The following is a 17,767-nucleotide window of genomic DNA, read 5'->3' as shown; positions in this document are numbered from 1 at the left end:
CCTTGTGACTTATCTCTCTGCTCTCGTGCCTGCTCACAGACCAAAGCAAAGATTTTGAATGCCAGTTAACAAATCAATTAAAATTTACCATTGCCAATCTAAATTTCGCTTGAAAAAAAAAAAAAGTGTTTTAAAATTTAAATATGTAGTTATTCAAAATGTAACATTACCATGATATCAAGTTAACCAACTTAAATGATGAACAAGAGTATTTATATAATACATTTAGCATTAAAAAAAAAATACGCATTACAAAAAAAAATGCAGTAGTGTCTCGAATAAAAGAGCTTCAATTAAGTGAGGTTCCGTTTTATCCGAGCTGACTTAAAGAGCCATTCCCGGCAAAGACTTCTGACACATTTGTTTCTAGAAAATGATCTAATCTTTGTCAAAAGCCTAGTAAAATAAGCCTCAAAGATGCATTTTACTGGTTAAGCAAGTCATGGAGTGACGTTAAAGAATTTATACTGAAGATAAGCTGGAAAAATAAGACCGCTGGGCCAACTGAAAACCATGACAATTTTTAAATTATATGCGTGTTATCCAAGATTTTGCCCATCGAAGGTTGCCACGGTCCACATGAACTCGGTTAGTCCCAGCACCCTTCATCTGCTAGCAAGTGGAGCACTAGGAGTGTAAGGAGTGTACGAGTCGCCCCGACGCTTGCAGGAACTGTTCGACGAGCGGCAGGCCATGATGGACCGGCAGGAGTACCTCCCGGTGGACAATTACATGCCCCCGGTGGCCGGTATGCTCATGTGGATCAACAAGCTGCGGTACCGCATCACCAAGCCCGTGGACTCCTTCCAGCAGGTCGAGGACAAGTGAGTGCAAGATGGCTGTGAGCAATAACTTTATGCTTGTATTTTCAGTCCAATTTCGTTTTTAAACACAGAGGATTTCTGTGTTATTGTTTTTATTTTTATAAAAGTTGTTTTGTAATACTTACTCCACCAAAATAGGGGTAAAAATTTATATGCTGCATTTTTATGGTAAAATAATTTTTGATAAATTAGTCTAAAACAGATACATTCAGAACAATAAAAATAAATTAGCAAGAAGTTATGGTTTAAATTGATTCAATAAGAGATGCATAACCGCACTTCCAGAGGACCTAGGTTGGAATCTTGGTACGGTTATCCAGAGTTCTGTTCCTCCCTGGTTTCCCCAAATCACAGCAACAAATATTGGCATGGTTCTTTGCATCATTGCATCGGCTATGGCCAATCACAATATTCCTATTTGTGTTATGTTACTGTCTCTAAAGACCTCGCCTAGGGGTTCGCCTAGTCAGATGGGCATTTGTGTTAGAGAGGCGGGATGATATGTATGACGCTTGCTGGTGCTTCTAGCGTTGTCAATAGTGTGGTTTCACTGCACCACTAATAGTCAGATAGTTGTCATATAAATCACTCAGTTTGCCCATTTGTTATTCAAAATGTACTTGGTTGATTGTTAACGGTTGGTCATTACCACAGACACTTTATGCCAGTTAGCTACACTTATATATGAGCCAAGACACCACACATATCCCAGCCAATTACAATCAAGTTTCTGCACAAAATGTTTTTTCTGTACATCTTTCTACAAGTTCTAGCCTGTGGGTGATTTGAGTTCCTGTTAAATTTTTTATCTTAAATTATTTGTTTCACGATAAACAAAAATTCCGGTAAATAATAATAATAATAATAATAATAATAAATGTATAGTTGCAGCATTTGATGAGAGTTGCACCTTGTGAACCATCTGATTTCCAATGTGGAACTTGTAAATACCAGTCATCCCCGAATGTGAAACACAGTAAGCCTCAAGGATGACCCTGAAAAACGTCATCACAGGGTGGAGGGAACTGGAATACTCCTAGGGAACCTGCCAACCATCGTCATCGTGTGCCGTGGATCCCGTCAGAAAATATTTACCGAATGTTATTCAGACTGGGAGCCCCCGGGGGACTAAACATAGACCATCGCGACAGGAGACTTGCAAGAGCACCAAGGCCTCGAAGGGAACAACACATCCTGACTTCTTTGGTCTCTGCGGCTACGCGGTGCACTTGCCCTCCGTGTACAGGCCATTTGTGGATCTGCCTACCTGGCTGTGGTTTCCCCTCAGGGAGTGCTTAACTGCTGTTGGTGCTGACGGTTTTGAAGTTTCCATATAGTCGCATGAATCATTACTGTCCGTGTCGTGTTTATGTCGTGCCCACCACCCAAGCCCCTTGGCTGTTGGTGGGCATGTGACAAATTAAAAAAAAGAAAGAAAAATTGACAAGTGATGTATTGCTAACTGAAGTAGTGCTGGAGCTCTTTCCAAAAAATCATGGTCACTCATTTTACAGATATAAAGAAGCAATTTTTTTTCGGGAAGTTACACTAAACTAATTTATCCTGGTTTGCTTTGAAAATCATACTGTTTAGTGTTTGAAATGTTGCATTGTGTGTGAAACTTGCATGTTGTGCATCGCCTACGTACCACGCCAAATACAGACGTCTGTCCACGTCCTTGCCACCATGTCGGTGGGCCGGCCGACTGTTCCCAGCCAGCAACGCAGCTGAGCTCCGGCCCCCTCTCCCCCCCACGCATGCAGGGACTGGGCGTTGCAGGATCATGGAGACCCCGGAGGCCCAGCAGGTGCTGGACAGGTACAACGCGCTGATGGACAGACTGGCGGGGATGGAGGACGCCGTCTTCTCGCAGTGGGCGGCGACGGTCGGGAGCGTGGTCAGGACCAACCTGGACAAGCCGCTGCTGATCCGGGTCGACGAGGAGGTCCTGGCCCCCAACTTCCAGCCCGAGGTGGGGTCACCGGCGGCACTTGATGAGTGCCGCGTGTACGTGTGTACGTGTGTGTCGCAGGAGCGGACGCGGGATAGAACCACTGTGACCGCTGTTTGCTTTCAAATTATTTCCGTTTGTTCAGTAAAGCCGAGGCCAATCAGAAAGCTATGCTAGGTTCTCGCTATGTTTGCTGTGTTAGCTATGTTAGCTATGTTCGCTGCCCCAGGTGGCCAAACAGGATAGTATAGTTCACGATGTCGGAGAGATGAATGCCGTGGGTTTCAAGTGATGAGCAAAACTCAACTCGGATGACAAGAGTATAAAATAATAAAATTTTAATATATTAAATTCAATGAATGTAAATTATTTAGCATGGAGTTTGTACCAAAATGTATGTACTACCTAAGTACTAGATTGGAAAAATTTGTGTTTTTTTTAATGTTGTAACTGTTATTAGTAACTAATTTTTACATAACATTGGTACATTTTTGAAATGCACATTTGTTTACTGATTTATTTGTATCATTGTAAATACTTTGACATGATTATTACAAATAATTTTATTGTAAAATAAGGCATCATGTATCAGTCAAAATGACACTGTTTTGGTAAAGTAAGTATCATTGAACAAGAAATTGTAATATTTGTTGAAAATAGTAATATATTTATGAATATACAGTTCATAAAAAATAACAATATCACCGAAATATCTTGTTTTAAAAACGAAATTGGCCTAAAAATAAAACCATAAACTCTTTTCCCTGGATATCAGAGACTTATCTAAACAGTAATGCTCATCTGTAATTTTTTCTTTCTGTAGAGCAGCTATTGCAACTTATTTTAAATACCATCTTAATATATATAAATCCAGTGTCCTGATGTTTGTTTCCAGTGAACTCTTCACCAAGTCAACCGATTTCGATGAAAATAGGCATTTATGTGTAATTTTTTCCAACTTGAGAGATATGATAGTTTTTATTTCGATTAATGGTCTTAATAATTTATCATTAATAATAAACTGATTATCAATGTTGATTAGTGTTTAAGCCCGGGAAACAGTGGGTACTTCGTCTCCATGACAACGTTGCGTGCTCGAGAGTCGGGAAACCATCGGTGCTATTCGTTTTTTTCTCTCCGGTACATTACAAAAGCATTGTATTAAGTTTTTGTCAAAATTATTTAATTTTCATTTTATTTCATTTATTATAACTGTAAATAAGAGATTTGGTCATATTTCACCCCCCCCTCCCCCCCATTAATACAACCGTGCGAAGCCGGGTTGGGCAGCTAGTTGTACTGTATATCATTTTTATTTTTTATTCCTGTTTGAAATGTATTGACGTTGAGTAATGAGGCACAGCCGTGGCCCTGAACGTGCTCGATGGAAGCAATGCCAGCTGTGGCACGACGCTGGACTACCTTCGGTCGGACTGCGCGCGTGTGCTCCAGCTGACTGCCGTGCTGCGGGAGGTGTCGTACATGAAGATGCTGGAGAAGTCGGACATCCCCGAGGAGGCCCTGGACCTGCACGACCGTGCCGAGACGCTGCGGCAGTGGTCCTTGCTGCTGGACTACATCATCAGCTCGTGAGCAGGGCTTGATAATAATTACTCTCTGTGCCTCCCCCACCGCGAGTGGTCTCGTAGCCCCCGGAACAGAGGGATAAAAGAACACTAGATATCCAGAAGAATATGGGAAAACATTAAATTTTTTCTTGATGTTATTTCACTACGTAAGCTACTGTTTCCCAAAAACTTCTCGTTCCTCTATCTGATTCTTCTTCTTCTTCTTCGTCTAACCCTTTGAAGGATGAAATTGAGAAATTAATACAAGCATAAATTTTTTGCTATAGTGTTCAGTTCGTTACCTGATGTACACCCACACATTATGCACAGATTTGATCACACAGCACAATACGCAGATGCATGATGTAGCAATAGTATGGTACAGGTATTGAGCGTCGCTTCATGTCATTACGCTGGTCGTGACATCCCCCTTGTGGTGTTCTTCAACAACCTATCAGTTATATGAGATCCAATGCCAGTACCTTATTTGTATATAGCCACAGTGGATACCGAACATTTAAATTAGCGGCTAGTCACGCTGGTGCAGGCTCGTTAGGCAACCCACTGGCCTCCGCATTGTACGCGTTCACACCGTAGCTACGTGGTTGACTCTAGAGTGGTTTTAGTTTGATAAGTTTAATTATGTCTGTCACACAAGCAACTGGACTCAGCGTGAGAGACGTGAGAGCGACTTTGCTGGCAGCTCAGTTCACGCCACGTGACTGGCTGCAAACAGCTTCCATGCCCAGCGGCATCGCTCGACAGTCGTTATTGTTGCTGCATTCAATAGAAAATAAACCCTGGGGATTTAAAAATAACTAAAACACGTAGTAAGTAAGCACTGGTGATGCTCACACGACGTTGCACATCCTTGGGGGTAATTGAAACTGCCATTCACTTGCACACACAGTGGCCCTATTCATCTTTTATTGTTTTCACCAACTGAGGCAGTGCAATTTTTATTTGTTGGGGTTTCAACCTTCAAAGACTGGAGGGTTTTAATTGATTTGTTTCCTACCTTTTTTTTTATAGTTAACATGTTAGCTTCCAAACAAAAGTTTTAATGCAATTACACTGACATTTTTTGATGTGGTTTGATGCTCAGGTACAACAGTATTCATGCGAACACTCGAGAGGAAGAGTTCGCCTTGATAGAAGAGGAGGTCGAAGAAGTGAACGAGGTGGTGGACAATGTGCTAGTCGAACTGACATGGGATTCAGAAGGTAAGGACTCAGGAAGTTCATAGGTTAGTTTTTAGTATGAATACATAACAGTTTGTGCTTTGTTAAATTCATCAGTTGCAGCAGAGTGCGTTTATGTTTCCTCCGGCTCTTTAAGCATCAGAGGTGAAACGCTGATGCTCCGTTTGTCCCAAGCCGTGGCAGCAATAATAACCCATTTCTTCATCTTGCCCCCAGCGAGGACGCAAGCACATCAGTGACCAACTGTGTGCACGACCGAAGAGAAATTCCCCATTGTCGGGCAACCTTCCGAGGGAAGAGAGTGGTTTTCGCTTGAATTTACTCAAATGTTTCAGGTTTATATGTTTTCAAACTCTTTTTCTTTGAATTCTCAATGGACCAGCTGATTCAAGTTTTCCAGACTCTGCGGTTTTTCTATATATTTTACCTACCACGTTTAGGTATGAATCAGCTACAGAAAATTTATGATAATATGACCTGATCAAGAATACTACTTAAAAATGCAAATTTATTCTGGGAAAAATCTCAATGTCTTCAATTCAGTGTTTGGAAAAAATATTAATTAATTATGTAATTTGCTACCTGTATACTACTTTCTTCAAGGCATGGGCCACTTACAATGACAGTTTAATTATTCTTGACAATTGGTTCAACCATTGTGTGTATGTACTTGTACACATCTGATTCACATTTTTCAATGAATCAGGAAACAATGTTTCACAACAGAACTGCATTATAGAAGATGAGAGAATGTAAAATCAGGAGACGTAAATAAATGGATTTTCTGTATATAAAACTAAATGCATGTTATTGCTGTTTTTTAAAATATTGTTTGGTTTTGTTACTGTTGGTAGAAGCTGGACCTGTGATAAAGAAAACACACAGCCTTGTGAAATCGTTATTTGACAGACTGGTACAGGCTCAGTCGAATGCAGCTAAGATAGAGGATGCCATAAGCAAGTGGAACAATATAGCCTTGTATGAAAGGAGACTTAACAGGAAAACTGAACTTATCTATCTGCGGGATCGTAAGGATCGTGTTCCACGAAGGTAGGAAATTGCACGCAAAACTCTTCGTAGGCGACTTCAGTGGCTTAGTCACTAGCACAAAAAACCAGCTTTGCTTTTGGTAGAGTGAAATGCTTTTAAATATGTACATAGTTAAAATGACAATGCTGGAGGTACAGTGTACAATGAAGCCAGTACGAAAAGGTAACCATGTAATTTACCTAAAACTACAGGTTAATTAATTCTTTACTTATGCACCAGTGCAAGTTTTGTCACCTTGCTGTCAGATTGCACATTTCTTCAATTGCTTCACACACACGTGCACTATGTATCTTACCTCACATGCTATACGTAGGCATGCAATTACTATTGTTTATTTATGTAATGGTAGAATGCTGTAGAAGTAAAAAAAAAAAATGTTAAAATAACTCTCTCTAGCACAGGGCCAGCACAATCAGGTCTGCCACCCCAGCCAAACGTCAAATTTCCATGCCTCCCATAACTAAGGTGACAACTTTTGCAAATTCAAATTACCTGACACTAGATACGAAAAAAAAGACACACACACTCCTACAAATTCATACTACTACTTTCAATAAAAATGCTATCTCAAGTATGAATTTAAAAAAAAATATAACTATAATATAATGTTTAGCCAAAGGCTATGAAAATATGAAATTCAAACATCATCATTTAATAAGAAATTTAAATTTAAGTTAAAAAGAAAGGTGATAATATAGTGTTATCTAATCATTACTTGTACTTACTGCACTAGTAATGTAATTTATCAATGAATTTAATAAAATTAAAATTATTAGTGGTTACAGAAATAAATGTTGATGAGACAAATTTTGCATTTAACTGTATCTTTTTTTTTTATAAAAGGCAAATCCCTGGGGTCCACACACTAAGGGTCTCACGTGAGTTTTAAGATTTTTTTTTAATGCTTTGGTTTACCTTGAGAGGATGAAAATTACAAGTATATTGCCAGTAGAATTCATAGTAAACCTGAAAAGTAATGCAATAGATCTTATTTAAGTTACATTGTTTACATTCGTTATATGCTTTTCTTTTGATTGTGGGACTTGAAAAGTTGTACATTAAATATAATAGGGAAGGTGCCTGACAAAATTATTTGTTTCCGGGTCCTCAGTTTCTCTTGATGTCTTGATCATCATCAGCAACATTTATTAAACAAGCAAAAAAATGGTTACCATTGTAAATATATTTACATTCATCATTACGTTTGTTTCAGATATATGTTTTGAAAATGAAACCATGGTTCTGGAGTAGCACAATATTTAGAGGTTTTATGTGGTGGTAGCTTTTAAAGTTTCACATTTGTTACAACTTTTATCATCGCGACTCAACAATTTATTCTCGTCGATTTATTTGTGAAACTAATTATTGTAACCAGTCAACTGACATTCTCATGATAGAAGTTAAAAGTTCTTGTTTTAATTCGCATAGCCAGGGACAGGCAGGGCCGGTGCAAGGTAAATTGGCGCCCTAGGCGAAACACCTAAATGCCCCCCCCCCCCCCCCCGGACAACCCAACAAAAATTTTTCCTTGCCTGAAAACACATCACGTAAGCCTAAGATTTGGTCAACAATCAAATGTAAGCAGGCTTGTGTTTTTTTTTTTACTTTTTACAAATCATAAACAGGTCACCGTGGACTTTAAATAATTACTTATATCAATATAAACATTCCAAACTGTTAAAAAATCAATTTTCATCTAGTTTCAATAATCGTTAAACATATTGTATCAGCTGTTATGTGTCGTGCTGCGCCGCCCCCAGCTACTTGGCGCCCTAGGCGGTTGCCTAGTTCGCCTGTACGGATGCGCCGGCCCTGGGGACAGGGAGATATTTGCACGACGGGACGTCCGAGTGCTTCAAACCACTTAGATGCCGATGTGGTGGCCTTGGATGGTGGATTATTCCCGGAGGTGGGTGGCTGGCATCCTTGGTGGGCATGCTGGAACAAGGAACGCTCTCCCCCGCAGGTACGCGGAGATACAAGCGGAAGCGGAACTCATCCACCGCCTGCTGGAGGAGAACCGCCGGCTGTTCATGGACATCCCGCTGGACGCGGAGGAGACCCCGGATGCCGCGGAGGACGAGCAGGTGGCGGAAGAGGGGGAGGAGAAGGAGGACGAGGGGCCGGAGGGGCGGGCGGAGGCGGCGGCGAAGGAGGGCGACGAGGATCTGTTCCTGGACGACGAGGACGCGGACGACGCAGACGCCCAGCAAGAGGAACTGGAGGCCGAGGTGTCGGAAGAAGAGGAGCTGGAGATGAGTCCCGAGGTGATGTGGTTACAGGATAGCTCGAACCAGTTACAGAGGATCGGTTGGGGGAGATGGCTTACTAGAAAACAGGAAGCCTATGATGTACATTCTATATTGCACAGACCCGAATACTCACGTTGGCAAGCCTTCTTTTCACAGACGAGAGAGCCAAATGTCCGATCGTGCATCTTCAAGTTTTTTTTTGTTCATTGTAAATAAATACAGAACTCATGATAACTAATGGTCAATTAGGTTAGGTTAGCTACATTATAAATACTTTAAAACATTGTGGACGGTTGATTTGGTTAGGATAGCTACATTAAAGATACTGTGAAATCATGTAAACTGTTTCCTAGCCCTGGATAGCTACATATTACAAAGTTATTTTCTAAGTAACCATAAAATGATTTTACAGTATTTTTAATGTAGCTATACTTACCTAATATAACCAACATTCCACAACGTTTTAAAGTATTTATAATATAGCTAACCTATCCTAATCGACCGCAAAATTTAATGCCACACCGGTTTATACAATGAGATAGAACGGAAAAATAAAGCGAGCATGAATTTCAGGGAACTTCGGGTTTGGCTCTCTCGTCTGTGAAAAGAAGGCTTGCCAACGTGAGTATTCGGGTCTGTGCAATATAGAATGTATATCATAGGCTTCCCACTAGAAAACTCATCTTCAAAAACAAACTCAATATTCGTTTGGTTTGTTTCACAGGAACTGGCGCTTTTGGAGGAGAGACGCATCAGGAAAGAACCACTGTGGGAGAACTATAAACAGCACATTGACAAAATAGTTTACAAAGGGTTGTACGATGCTGTTATGTGCAGGTAATGTTCGTACTCTGGAATGTGTGAGTGTGCATGGAAGAGTGTGGGTATGTGTGAAAAAGTGCAATAGAGTGCAAGAATGGGAGAGAGTTAGAAACTTATAAAGTAAACACATAATAACATGAAGAGTAAGATACTGTGCAGTGTGCAAGCAAGTGTTATTGTTCAAAAGTCTCTGAGGGCATGCGAGAGTTAGCAAGTACGTGAAGTGCATGAGAATATAAGCATATGTTTGTGTGTGTGTGTGTACACACACACATTTTTTTTTTGAGAAAGAGAGAGGATTTTTTTTTGTGCATTTGGAAATCAAAGAGGCTTTAAGTGATTGACTCTGTGGGCTTGCATGAGTGTGTAGTTTGTATTTTATGTATTTAAGACTTATATAAAATTAATACTGTTCAGCTTGTTCTAAACTGTTTGTAATGGTTAACCGACACTAATATTCTTCTTTAAATTAAATAAATAATGCAGTTGAACATCATTAACTCTAAGGTACATAATTTCTGCACTTTATATTAATGAGATATTTGCTAGATATTTTGGAACAAGTTTACACATTGTAACCATTACAATTCTATCAAATATATTTAACTAGTATCTAAATGTTATGTACCTGTAAATAACCAAAGAAACACAACTTAGTACCAGTGCACTGCTACTTTATTTAGTGTGAGAGTGTTTGCGTAAGCTAAGGTTCTGCTGTAAAGATTAGTTTGGCCAACACGTGGTGTCGTGTGTCAGCATGATGTTCTTCATGGACGAGATGGACGTGTTCACCTTCCCACACGCGCTGTTCGAAGTGTTCCTCCACCTGAAGGACAAGCGCCTCGTGTTCGAGCCCTCGCTCGACCCGGTCGCGCCCGACGGCTTGAAGCTGCTGCTCCGCAGCCTTCTCGACGACGTTCTGCTGATGCCGACCTTTGTGCCGCGCATCTTCACGGAGCCCTACCAGACGTACGAGGTTCGTCACCGTCTTTCGCGTTTCGTTTGCAGTTTGTTGTCCCGTGAGGCCGGCTGTCGCCGGTAGCCTGAGGTCTAAAGATGATGTGCCATAAAATGAAGGTGGTAACGAGAATGAGACGAAAGTAGGAAATCACATTTCAGTAATTAATCCTAGCATTACTGTCATGATGACTTGGCGGAGGTAATCTGTTTTTGTGCTTATACTTCACTATTACTTTTTTTTTTTACCTTAACTCTTGCAAGTATTTCATTTTGAAAAAATATAATCTAAAAACAATTGTGTGTGGTGCTGTATGTATGTATGTTTGTGCACTACGTAGTTAAGTTTTACTGTGTTTGAAACTAAACATCAAAGGTTATACATAAATGGGTTTTAATTTAAAGGGTGCATAATTATAACTTTTGTGATGTTTCGTTAACGCTTAATGAGTTTTTTTTTTAAATATTACATTACAGGATGAAGTAAATGAGGACACAATAATAACTGATTCAACTGAAGAATTGTTAAACAGAGTGCAGCTAGCTATTAACGAGGTAAAATATATAATTATCCTTCTGAATTAAAATTTTTTTAGGCTATATTTTGTTTATTTTAGTGGTTCTAAGTTGATTATACATCACACCTTCAAACATCTGGGATAAAAAATTATCATCCAAGTTCTGAGTCTGTCCAGTTGGAGAATTGTTTTTAGGTTGAAAATTTAATTAAATTAAAATGAATTGAATCTAATAAATTCAAAACTGAATGAAGTAGTGGTTACATATTGAATATAAAAAGAAAAAAGTATTTTTATTACAATTTTTCAGTTTTGTAATGATTCAAAATAAAATTTGTAAATAGATGCACTATTTATTACAATTGCAAATGTTGACTGTATTCTAATTCTTACTTCAACTGGTATTTAAAACGCCATTTTTTCCAAGACATTTTATATGTTCAACCAACAAATCCAATATCATAGCTTATAGGTTGACTGGAAATTTATATTTTAGTAATTGTTTCGTTCATATACTATCAATTAGGTAGGTATTTTATTTTAGAATAGTTAATATAAAGAAAACCAAATCTTTTGTAAAGACAAGATTTCATATTTTCTGTAGCTTTTTTATTTAAATTTCCTACTTAATTTTATTTTTGATGTACAGGATTGACCTTAGCTGTTATCCTGAAATAATTGCAGCCCTGTGAAGATATTGTTGTTCAATTTTATCCCAGATGAATTGTAATAAAGTTCTTACTAAACTACTTATAGTTGATTGTCTTGGCAATCATAGTTATAGAGATATCAATATAAATTTCATTTTTCAAACAGTGGTACAATAAGTGATCAATAACTTGGTGATCAGTGTAGCTACCAAAAGGATGTAACTTAAAGTTGTTTTGTACATAACCTGGCTGAGATGAAGGCCCATGCAAAACATTGGCCGCATGGGGCACTGGACTAAGGAAGATGCCACGTCAGTGACGCTTGCTATTAAACAGTTGTGTCTCACAAAACAAAAATAAAATTTAATTTTTTGTTTTTATTTTGTTTTAGCTAAACAGACCATACCATCAGACCAGTGTCCTAAGCTGGTAGTGATGTAACATTTTAATTACCCAGGGTGCTGGCTCTAATATTTACTCTTAACATTTGAAAATGATAATGTGTGATCTCCTCTCTTGTAGTGAGATCCCACAATCTCAACACCCAACTGGTATCAAAAAAAAAACTTTTAAATTTATGATAATACATCCTGAAAAATACGTAAGCTAGGCGTTGACTTACAAATCTCAAAAGGCAGATTCTCAAAAAAAAAAAAAAAATGAAATGTTGAATTGGCCTGGTTATATACTAAATTAAAAGTAAATTTTTTCAACTTGAACTGGTAATTTATTTCCCCAAAAATCTAACTCAAATGCATACGGAAACACGATAATGGCAGTGAAACCACCTTAGAATTTTCAATATTACTTTTAATTTTAATTTAATTTAATTTTAAAAAAATACTAAAAATTGTATAATAAATCTAAATGCTGAAAGAGAACTAACAAAATTTCGTACATCACACATGGTGCTAAAAATATTTGATTTGCTTAAAAACAAAATACTTGGCACCAAGAAAAATAATACCCCAAAATATTAACAATCGTACCATCAACATCTCTTCATTTTGACTATACTGTTTTGCCATAATAAGCAAATAAGCAAATTAAATGCACTGATTGTACAAATAATTAAAAATTTAAAATCTTACTAAAGTCTCTAATAACTGGAGTCGCGCAACTACCTACAAACTTCGCAATCAGTATCAGTAAAGTACGTGGTCAGTTAAAAAAATCTGGTAGATGCAATTTTCTTGCAATTTTACTCCACTAGTCGCCTAGCTTCGGGTGAAATCAATGTTTATCAAATTTTCACTGATGGTAAAAATTCCTTAAGTTCAACCTAACCTTTTAACTGTGAAACTCTTCAGATTATCGTAAAGTACTTCCAATTTTTAGTAAGCCTTAATTCACATATCGCAAACTTGTGCTGAGAACGTCGATGTTGTCTGCTTACACACACCTCCCTGAGGTGGATGATCAGACGCGCTCTAAGCCATTGTGGGTGACCACACACGTATAGTCAACTCCATGCAATTAAGTATAAGTAGGAAGGTGAGGGTGTAAAAAACCTTAATCCATCTCCGGCCACATGTGTTTTTATTTTTATTTTCAATATTGATAGGCTGCAAAGATTGGGCCCAGTGACCTTAAATGAACACAAGTTCCAGTGTTCCCGTCACCGGTTTAGATAACAAGGTTTTACAATTGCCAAGTGGTGTACTTACCAGACGTCGTCACGTCATTTATCTTTCGGTAAGCTAGGAAACCAGATGAGCCATTGCAGAGCTCCCAATGTTTTTATTTTTCCAGTCATACAGTTTCCTGAAGACGTTCGATAAATACACGTTTCTGTGGATGGTGAACAGACAGGCTTTCATAGAGCGGTTCGCCAAGTACGGCTGCCACATGGCGGACACGGAATTTGAGGTGACGAAAGATTTGAAGGAAACTCCGCCATCCAACGAGAGGTTTAAGGAACAGGTAAGCTGGCACACGTAACTTTAACAGCCACCATTTATGAAATCATGAATTCAGTCCCAATTATTAATTGATTTGTGTATTCATTTCATGATCCGTTTATCAATTTGCTGGATTGCTGGTGTGTGTGAGCCGGCCGCCATTGTTTCTGATCGTGCTTGCGGGGAATGGGCTGAGCTGCCAGGCCACTCACAGGTCCTCTGGCAGAGCACGGCCTGAGTCTCATACCCCCTTGCAAGGACCACTCTCACTCTTCACTTGATCCATGGGAAGTTACAAATCTTCTTCATCTGTTTTTTTTTTTTTTTTTTTTTAAATTTAACAGTGGTGTTATTTTTTGCCCAAGTGTGAAATTTTTTTTTTTTTTTTTTTTAATGTTCTTACATGCTACCTTAACTGCTAAAATTTTGACCAAATTACTTACCCAGGGTCATCGGAGAGATAAACTGAAGTTTAAATTAACGAATGGACAGTTATTTAGTAAACTGATTAAAATCATATATTTTTGACTTTACTCAAACATGTAACGGCTACGTATGTTGCCCTTGGGGTACTGGGTCAGTTATTGGAATTTTAATTCCTTCTGTGGGTACCAGCTATTTATTTATTTATTTATTTATTTATTTATTTATTTATTTATTTATTTATTTATTTATCAATTTGTTACATGACTACCGATGGCATAAGGCCATGGGTGGTAGGCACGATAAACATAAAAAAATACATAGACAAAACAAATACATGAAACAAAATGAATAACATTGAGGACAATACTATAATAACATTTAGTTCAGAAAAAAAAAATTGTAAGTTTGTACACTGGGTGGCCACATGGTGTCTTGGTTTTGAAAAAGAAATCCCAGTTTAAGGGCAGACGGATGAGACGGCCAGTGCCGTTGGTTGTCTGGCGCAGATCGACTACTGCCTGGCGCTGCACAGCGAGGTGGAGAAGATGTCGGAGGAGAAGCTGGTCCAGAGGTGGCTGCGGCTGAACCTGGGGCCGATGAAGCGCAGCCTGCTGGACGAGGTGCTGGAGTGGGCCCAGCTCTTCAAGGACTACCTGGTGAAGCACGTCGTGGACAGGTGGGCGGTGGCGGGGACCCGTGACCAGAGCTGTCACGGCCGATCCCTATCACGAGGATGTGTACGGATTATCATTAGAGTCCCGGAAATTTCGCGGATTCCTCTGGCCTCAGGATAGAATTCAAAGTTATAGGTGTGCTCGACCCATGTTTACTTTCCCATTGGTTGATTTCTTAGCGAGGACATTTTTATTCTTGTTATTTGGCACTACCTGATTCGCTTACTTCTCTCCTAGCTGGACATCGTTGGCTCACGGTCGTAGAGGGGCGTGTCCAGATAACTGCGGTCCAATCATGAACACAGTGTGACAGTGTGGAGGTTTGCATTCTAGCTTGCGACTAAATGAATGCGCGAAAATTCCGTGGCTCTAATTATCATGAAACCACGAAGCACCTGGGATATATACATACACACACACACACACATATATAATTTAAAAAAACAATTTTTTATTTTATATATATATATATATATAAATATATATATATATTTATTATATATATATATATAATAAAAAAAACAATTTTTTTTAAAAGTTGCACTTTTATTTCAGTACTTCAAATTCAAATAATATAATTTTTGGCATCAAATGTAAAGTCCATATAGTGTTTTATTTTACCTTTTCTTGCAAACATCTAGGTTATCTTAGGCTCGGTCTTACAAGTCATGTTGATCTTTAGTTTTTTTCCTTCATTACTTTTTTTAAGGGCTACTTCTACAATTTGAACTCTATTCCTCCCTCGCATTTATTTTCAACAACATATTCACTTAGTTTAAGATCATGGGTGTAGTGAATTGGCATAAGTATTTTTATCGGTCACTCGAAATTAGATTTGAACTACAGATAGTCATTTTAAAGGTGGGATGACCAATGATAAGTTCATTGGAGTTGTCGATTGTAGTTATACATATGTCCAATTAGTAGAGGCAAGATTTGATGGTGAATTGCAATAAAAGCAAAATAACAGCGAAATTGAAGTCGATACACCGCCAAACACCGAAATCATTGTCAATACAGCACATAATACGGAAATGCAAGGCAAAATACAAAATCTATACTAATATTATAAAGCTGAAGAGTTTGTTTGTTTGTTTGTTTGTTTGTTTGAACGTGCTAATCTCAGGAACCACTGGTCCGATTTGAAAAATTCTTTCAGTATTGGATAGTACATTTATCGAGGAAGGCTAGAGGCTATATTATATTATCAATAACATTAGGGATCCTTACTAAAAGTCCAATTTAGAATAAAATGCGTTGGAGGGGGTTAGATACAACATGCAGTACAAGTACGAAGTGTGTGTTGACAATGCCGCAGGCGCTAGAAGTTTATTTCCTATTGCCTATTAACATTGTTGCCACGCACTAGATGCCTTATCATTCTTAATTTTCCCATACAAGTAAAAAACACCCGTGTGATATTAAAAACGAAGTAATCAGTATCCTCATAAGAGTTCAATTAGTATTTAAATACTTTTTATCACTTTAAATCGCAAACCTAAACTATTGTTTTTTTCCTCTCTCTGTGTTTAATTTGTTTTTTTATTGCCCTTTTTTTTCAAGTATATATATATTTTACAGACTTGAAACTTCACAGTAATGTTCCTTATGTTACGCAGGATGACATTTTCCGAAAATTAGATCCCATGGGTGGTTAAAACCAGGCAACAGTGGGTACTTTGTCTGCATGAGAACAGGATTTTGCATTGTTCATGCCTTCTGCGTCTCCATAACAACGGGCATCGCGCGGCAGTGGCGTACCCACAAGGAGGGGCATGTATAATGAGCGGCGCAAGAGTGATCTCCCTGTAAACTGCCGTAGCGAAGTACAGGTACATTGTGCGTGCACGAGTCGGGAAACCTTCTGTGCTATTCATTTTCTCTCCTGTACATTATGCGGCATTGTAATAAATTTTCACTGAATTTTTTTTTATTTACCATTACTGTAAATGGGAGATGTGGCTTAATTTTTTTCCATTAGTATAGCCGTGCGAAGCCAGGTCGGGCAGCTAGTACAAAATAAAGCAAAACTTGCCTCAATGAACTCATTTTTTTCTATTGAAATATAGAATTATTTTCATGTATCTTTAGTCTAGGCTTTTATTCAAAAACTTAAAATATTTCATCCTAAATAAATAAATATTAATTGTGTTTATATTTATGTTTTTTTCAAAGTAAATTAACGCTGTCTATATCTGATACTATAAAGATGTGGCTAAAGGAGTACAGAGAAACATCACAAGTAAATGTATAAGTTTATGGACTTTGGGCTTTTAATGTTGTATATTGATTTTTTGATTCATATTTATAGTAAAAAACTGGCTTTAGACAGATCAGTTTAAAAAAAGTGTTTTTCTGTACATTTAATGTTCACATTTATAACTTTCTTACAAACTAAGGAACATATTGAATGTTTTAGTTGCAGTTTGTTGTTTAACTTTCATCAATATATGTATAATTGTTTTATGTACACATTTTAAGTATCCTACCACAAAATGTTGAAAAAATTGATCAATGTAATTGGGTTTGATATATACTTATTATTAGTGTACATATGTTTTAATTTTTTTTGACGGTAAAGAAGAAATGTGCTATTTTTAATGACGAAATTTGCTTTTTTATAAAAACATAAAATCATGGTACTACCAATTAGAAGTGATAAGATAGTGTGAAAAAATAATTTTTGGTTTTGATGGTTAGTTTAAATTTTAGTGTTACCTATACATTAAGCATAACATCTTGAAAGTTATTATCTGTATTCAACTTAAGTGTGTATTAATGAAAAAAAAAAAATCTGTTGAATATTTTGTGCAAGGTTGCTTTTAAAGTCAAATTTTGAATTTATGGGTCGTACAAATAAAAACTAAATGGATTATACAACTCTGAAACTATTTTATGATAAAATTTTAATTTAATTAACATTACCTAAGTATTGAAAGATTGAAACCATGACAAATTTGGAAAATTTAGA

The 17,767-nt window shown here is 37.8% G+C and overlaps 1 protein-coding gene across 1 annotated transcript in view; it reads left to right on the top strand.

Moving 5' to 3' along the window:
* Positions 1-17,767, top strand: part of LOC134541828 (dynein beta chain, ciliary-like) — a 113,366-nt gene that overhangs the window by 21,399 nt on the left and 74,200 nt on the right. Inside the window, exons 13-21 of the mRNA XM_063385523.1 lie at positions 670-824; positions 2,604-2,839; positions 4,139-4,364; positions 5,449-5,567; positions 5,721-5,781; positions 8,563-8,871; positions 10,427-10,646; positions 13,548-13,718; positions 14,629-14,798. Coding sequence (XP_063241593.1) covers positions 670-824; positions 2,604-2,839; positions 4,139-4,364; positions 5,449-5,567; positions 5,721-5,781; positions 8,563-8,871; positions 10,427-10,646; positions 13,548-13,718; positions 14,629-14,798 — 1,667 coding nt within the window. The remainder of the gene's footprint in view (positions 1-669; positions 825-2,603; positions 2,840-4,138; positions 4,365-5,448; positions 5,568-5,720; positions 5,782-8,562; positions 8,872-10,426; positions 10,647-13,547; positions 13,719-14,628; positions 14,799-17,767) is intronic.

The sequence above is a fragment of the Bacillus rossius genome (assembly GCF_032445375.1).
Source record: "Bacillus rossius redtenbacheri isolate Brsri chromosome 4 unlocalized genomic scaffold, Brsri_v3 Brsri_v3_scf4_2, whole genome shotgun sequence".
NCBI lineage: Eukaryota > Metazoa > Arthropoda > Insecta > Phasmatodea > Bacillidae > Bacillus > Bacillus rossius.
Note: the sequence above shows the minus strand (reverse complement) of the source record. Positions and strands in the feature narration are given on the sequence as shown.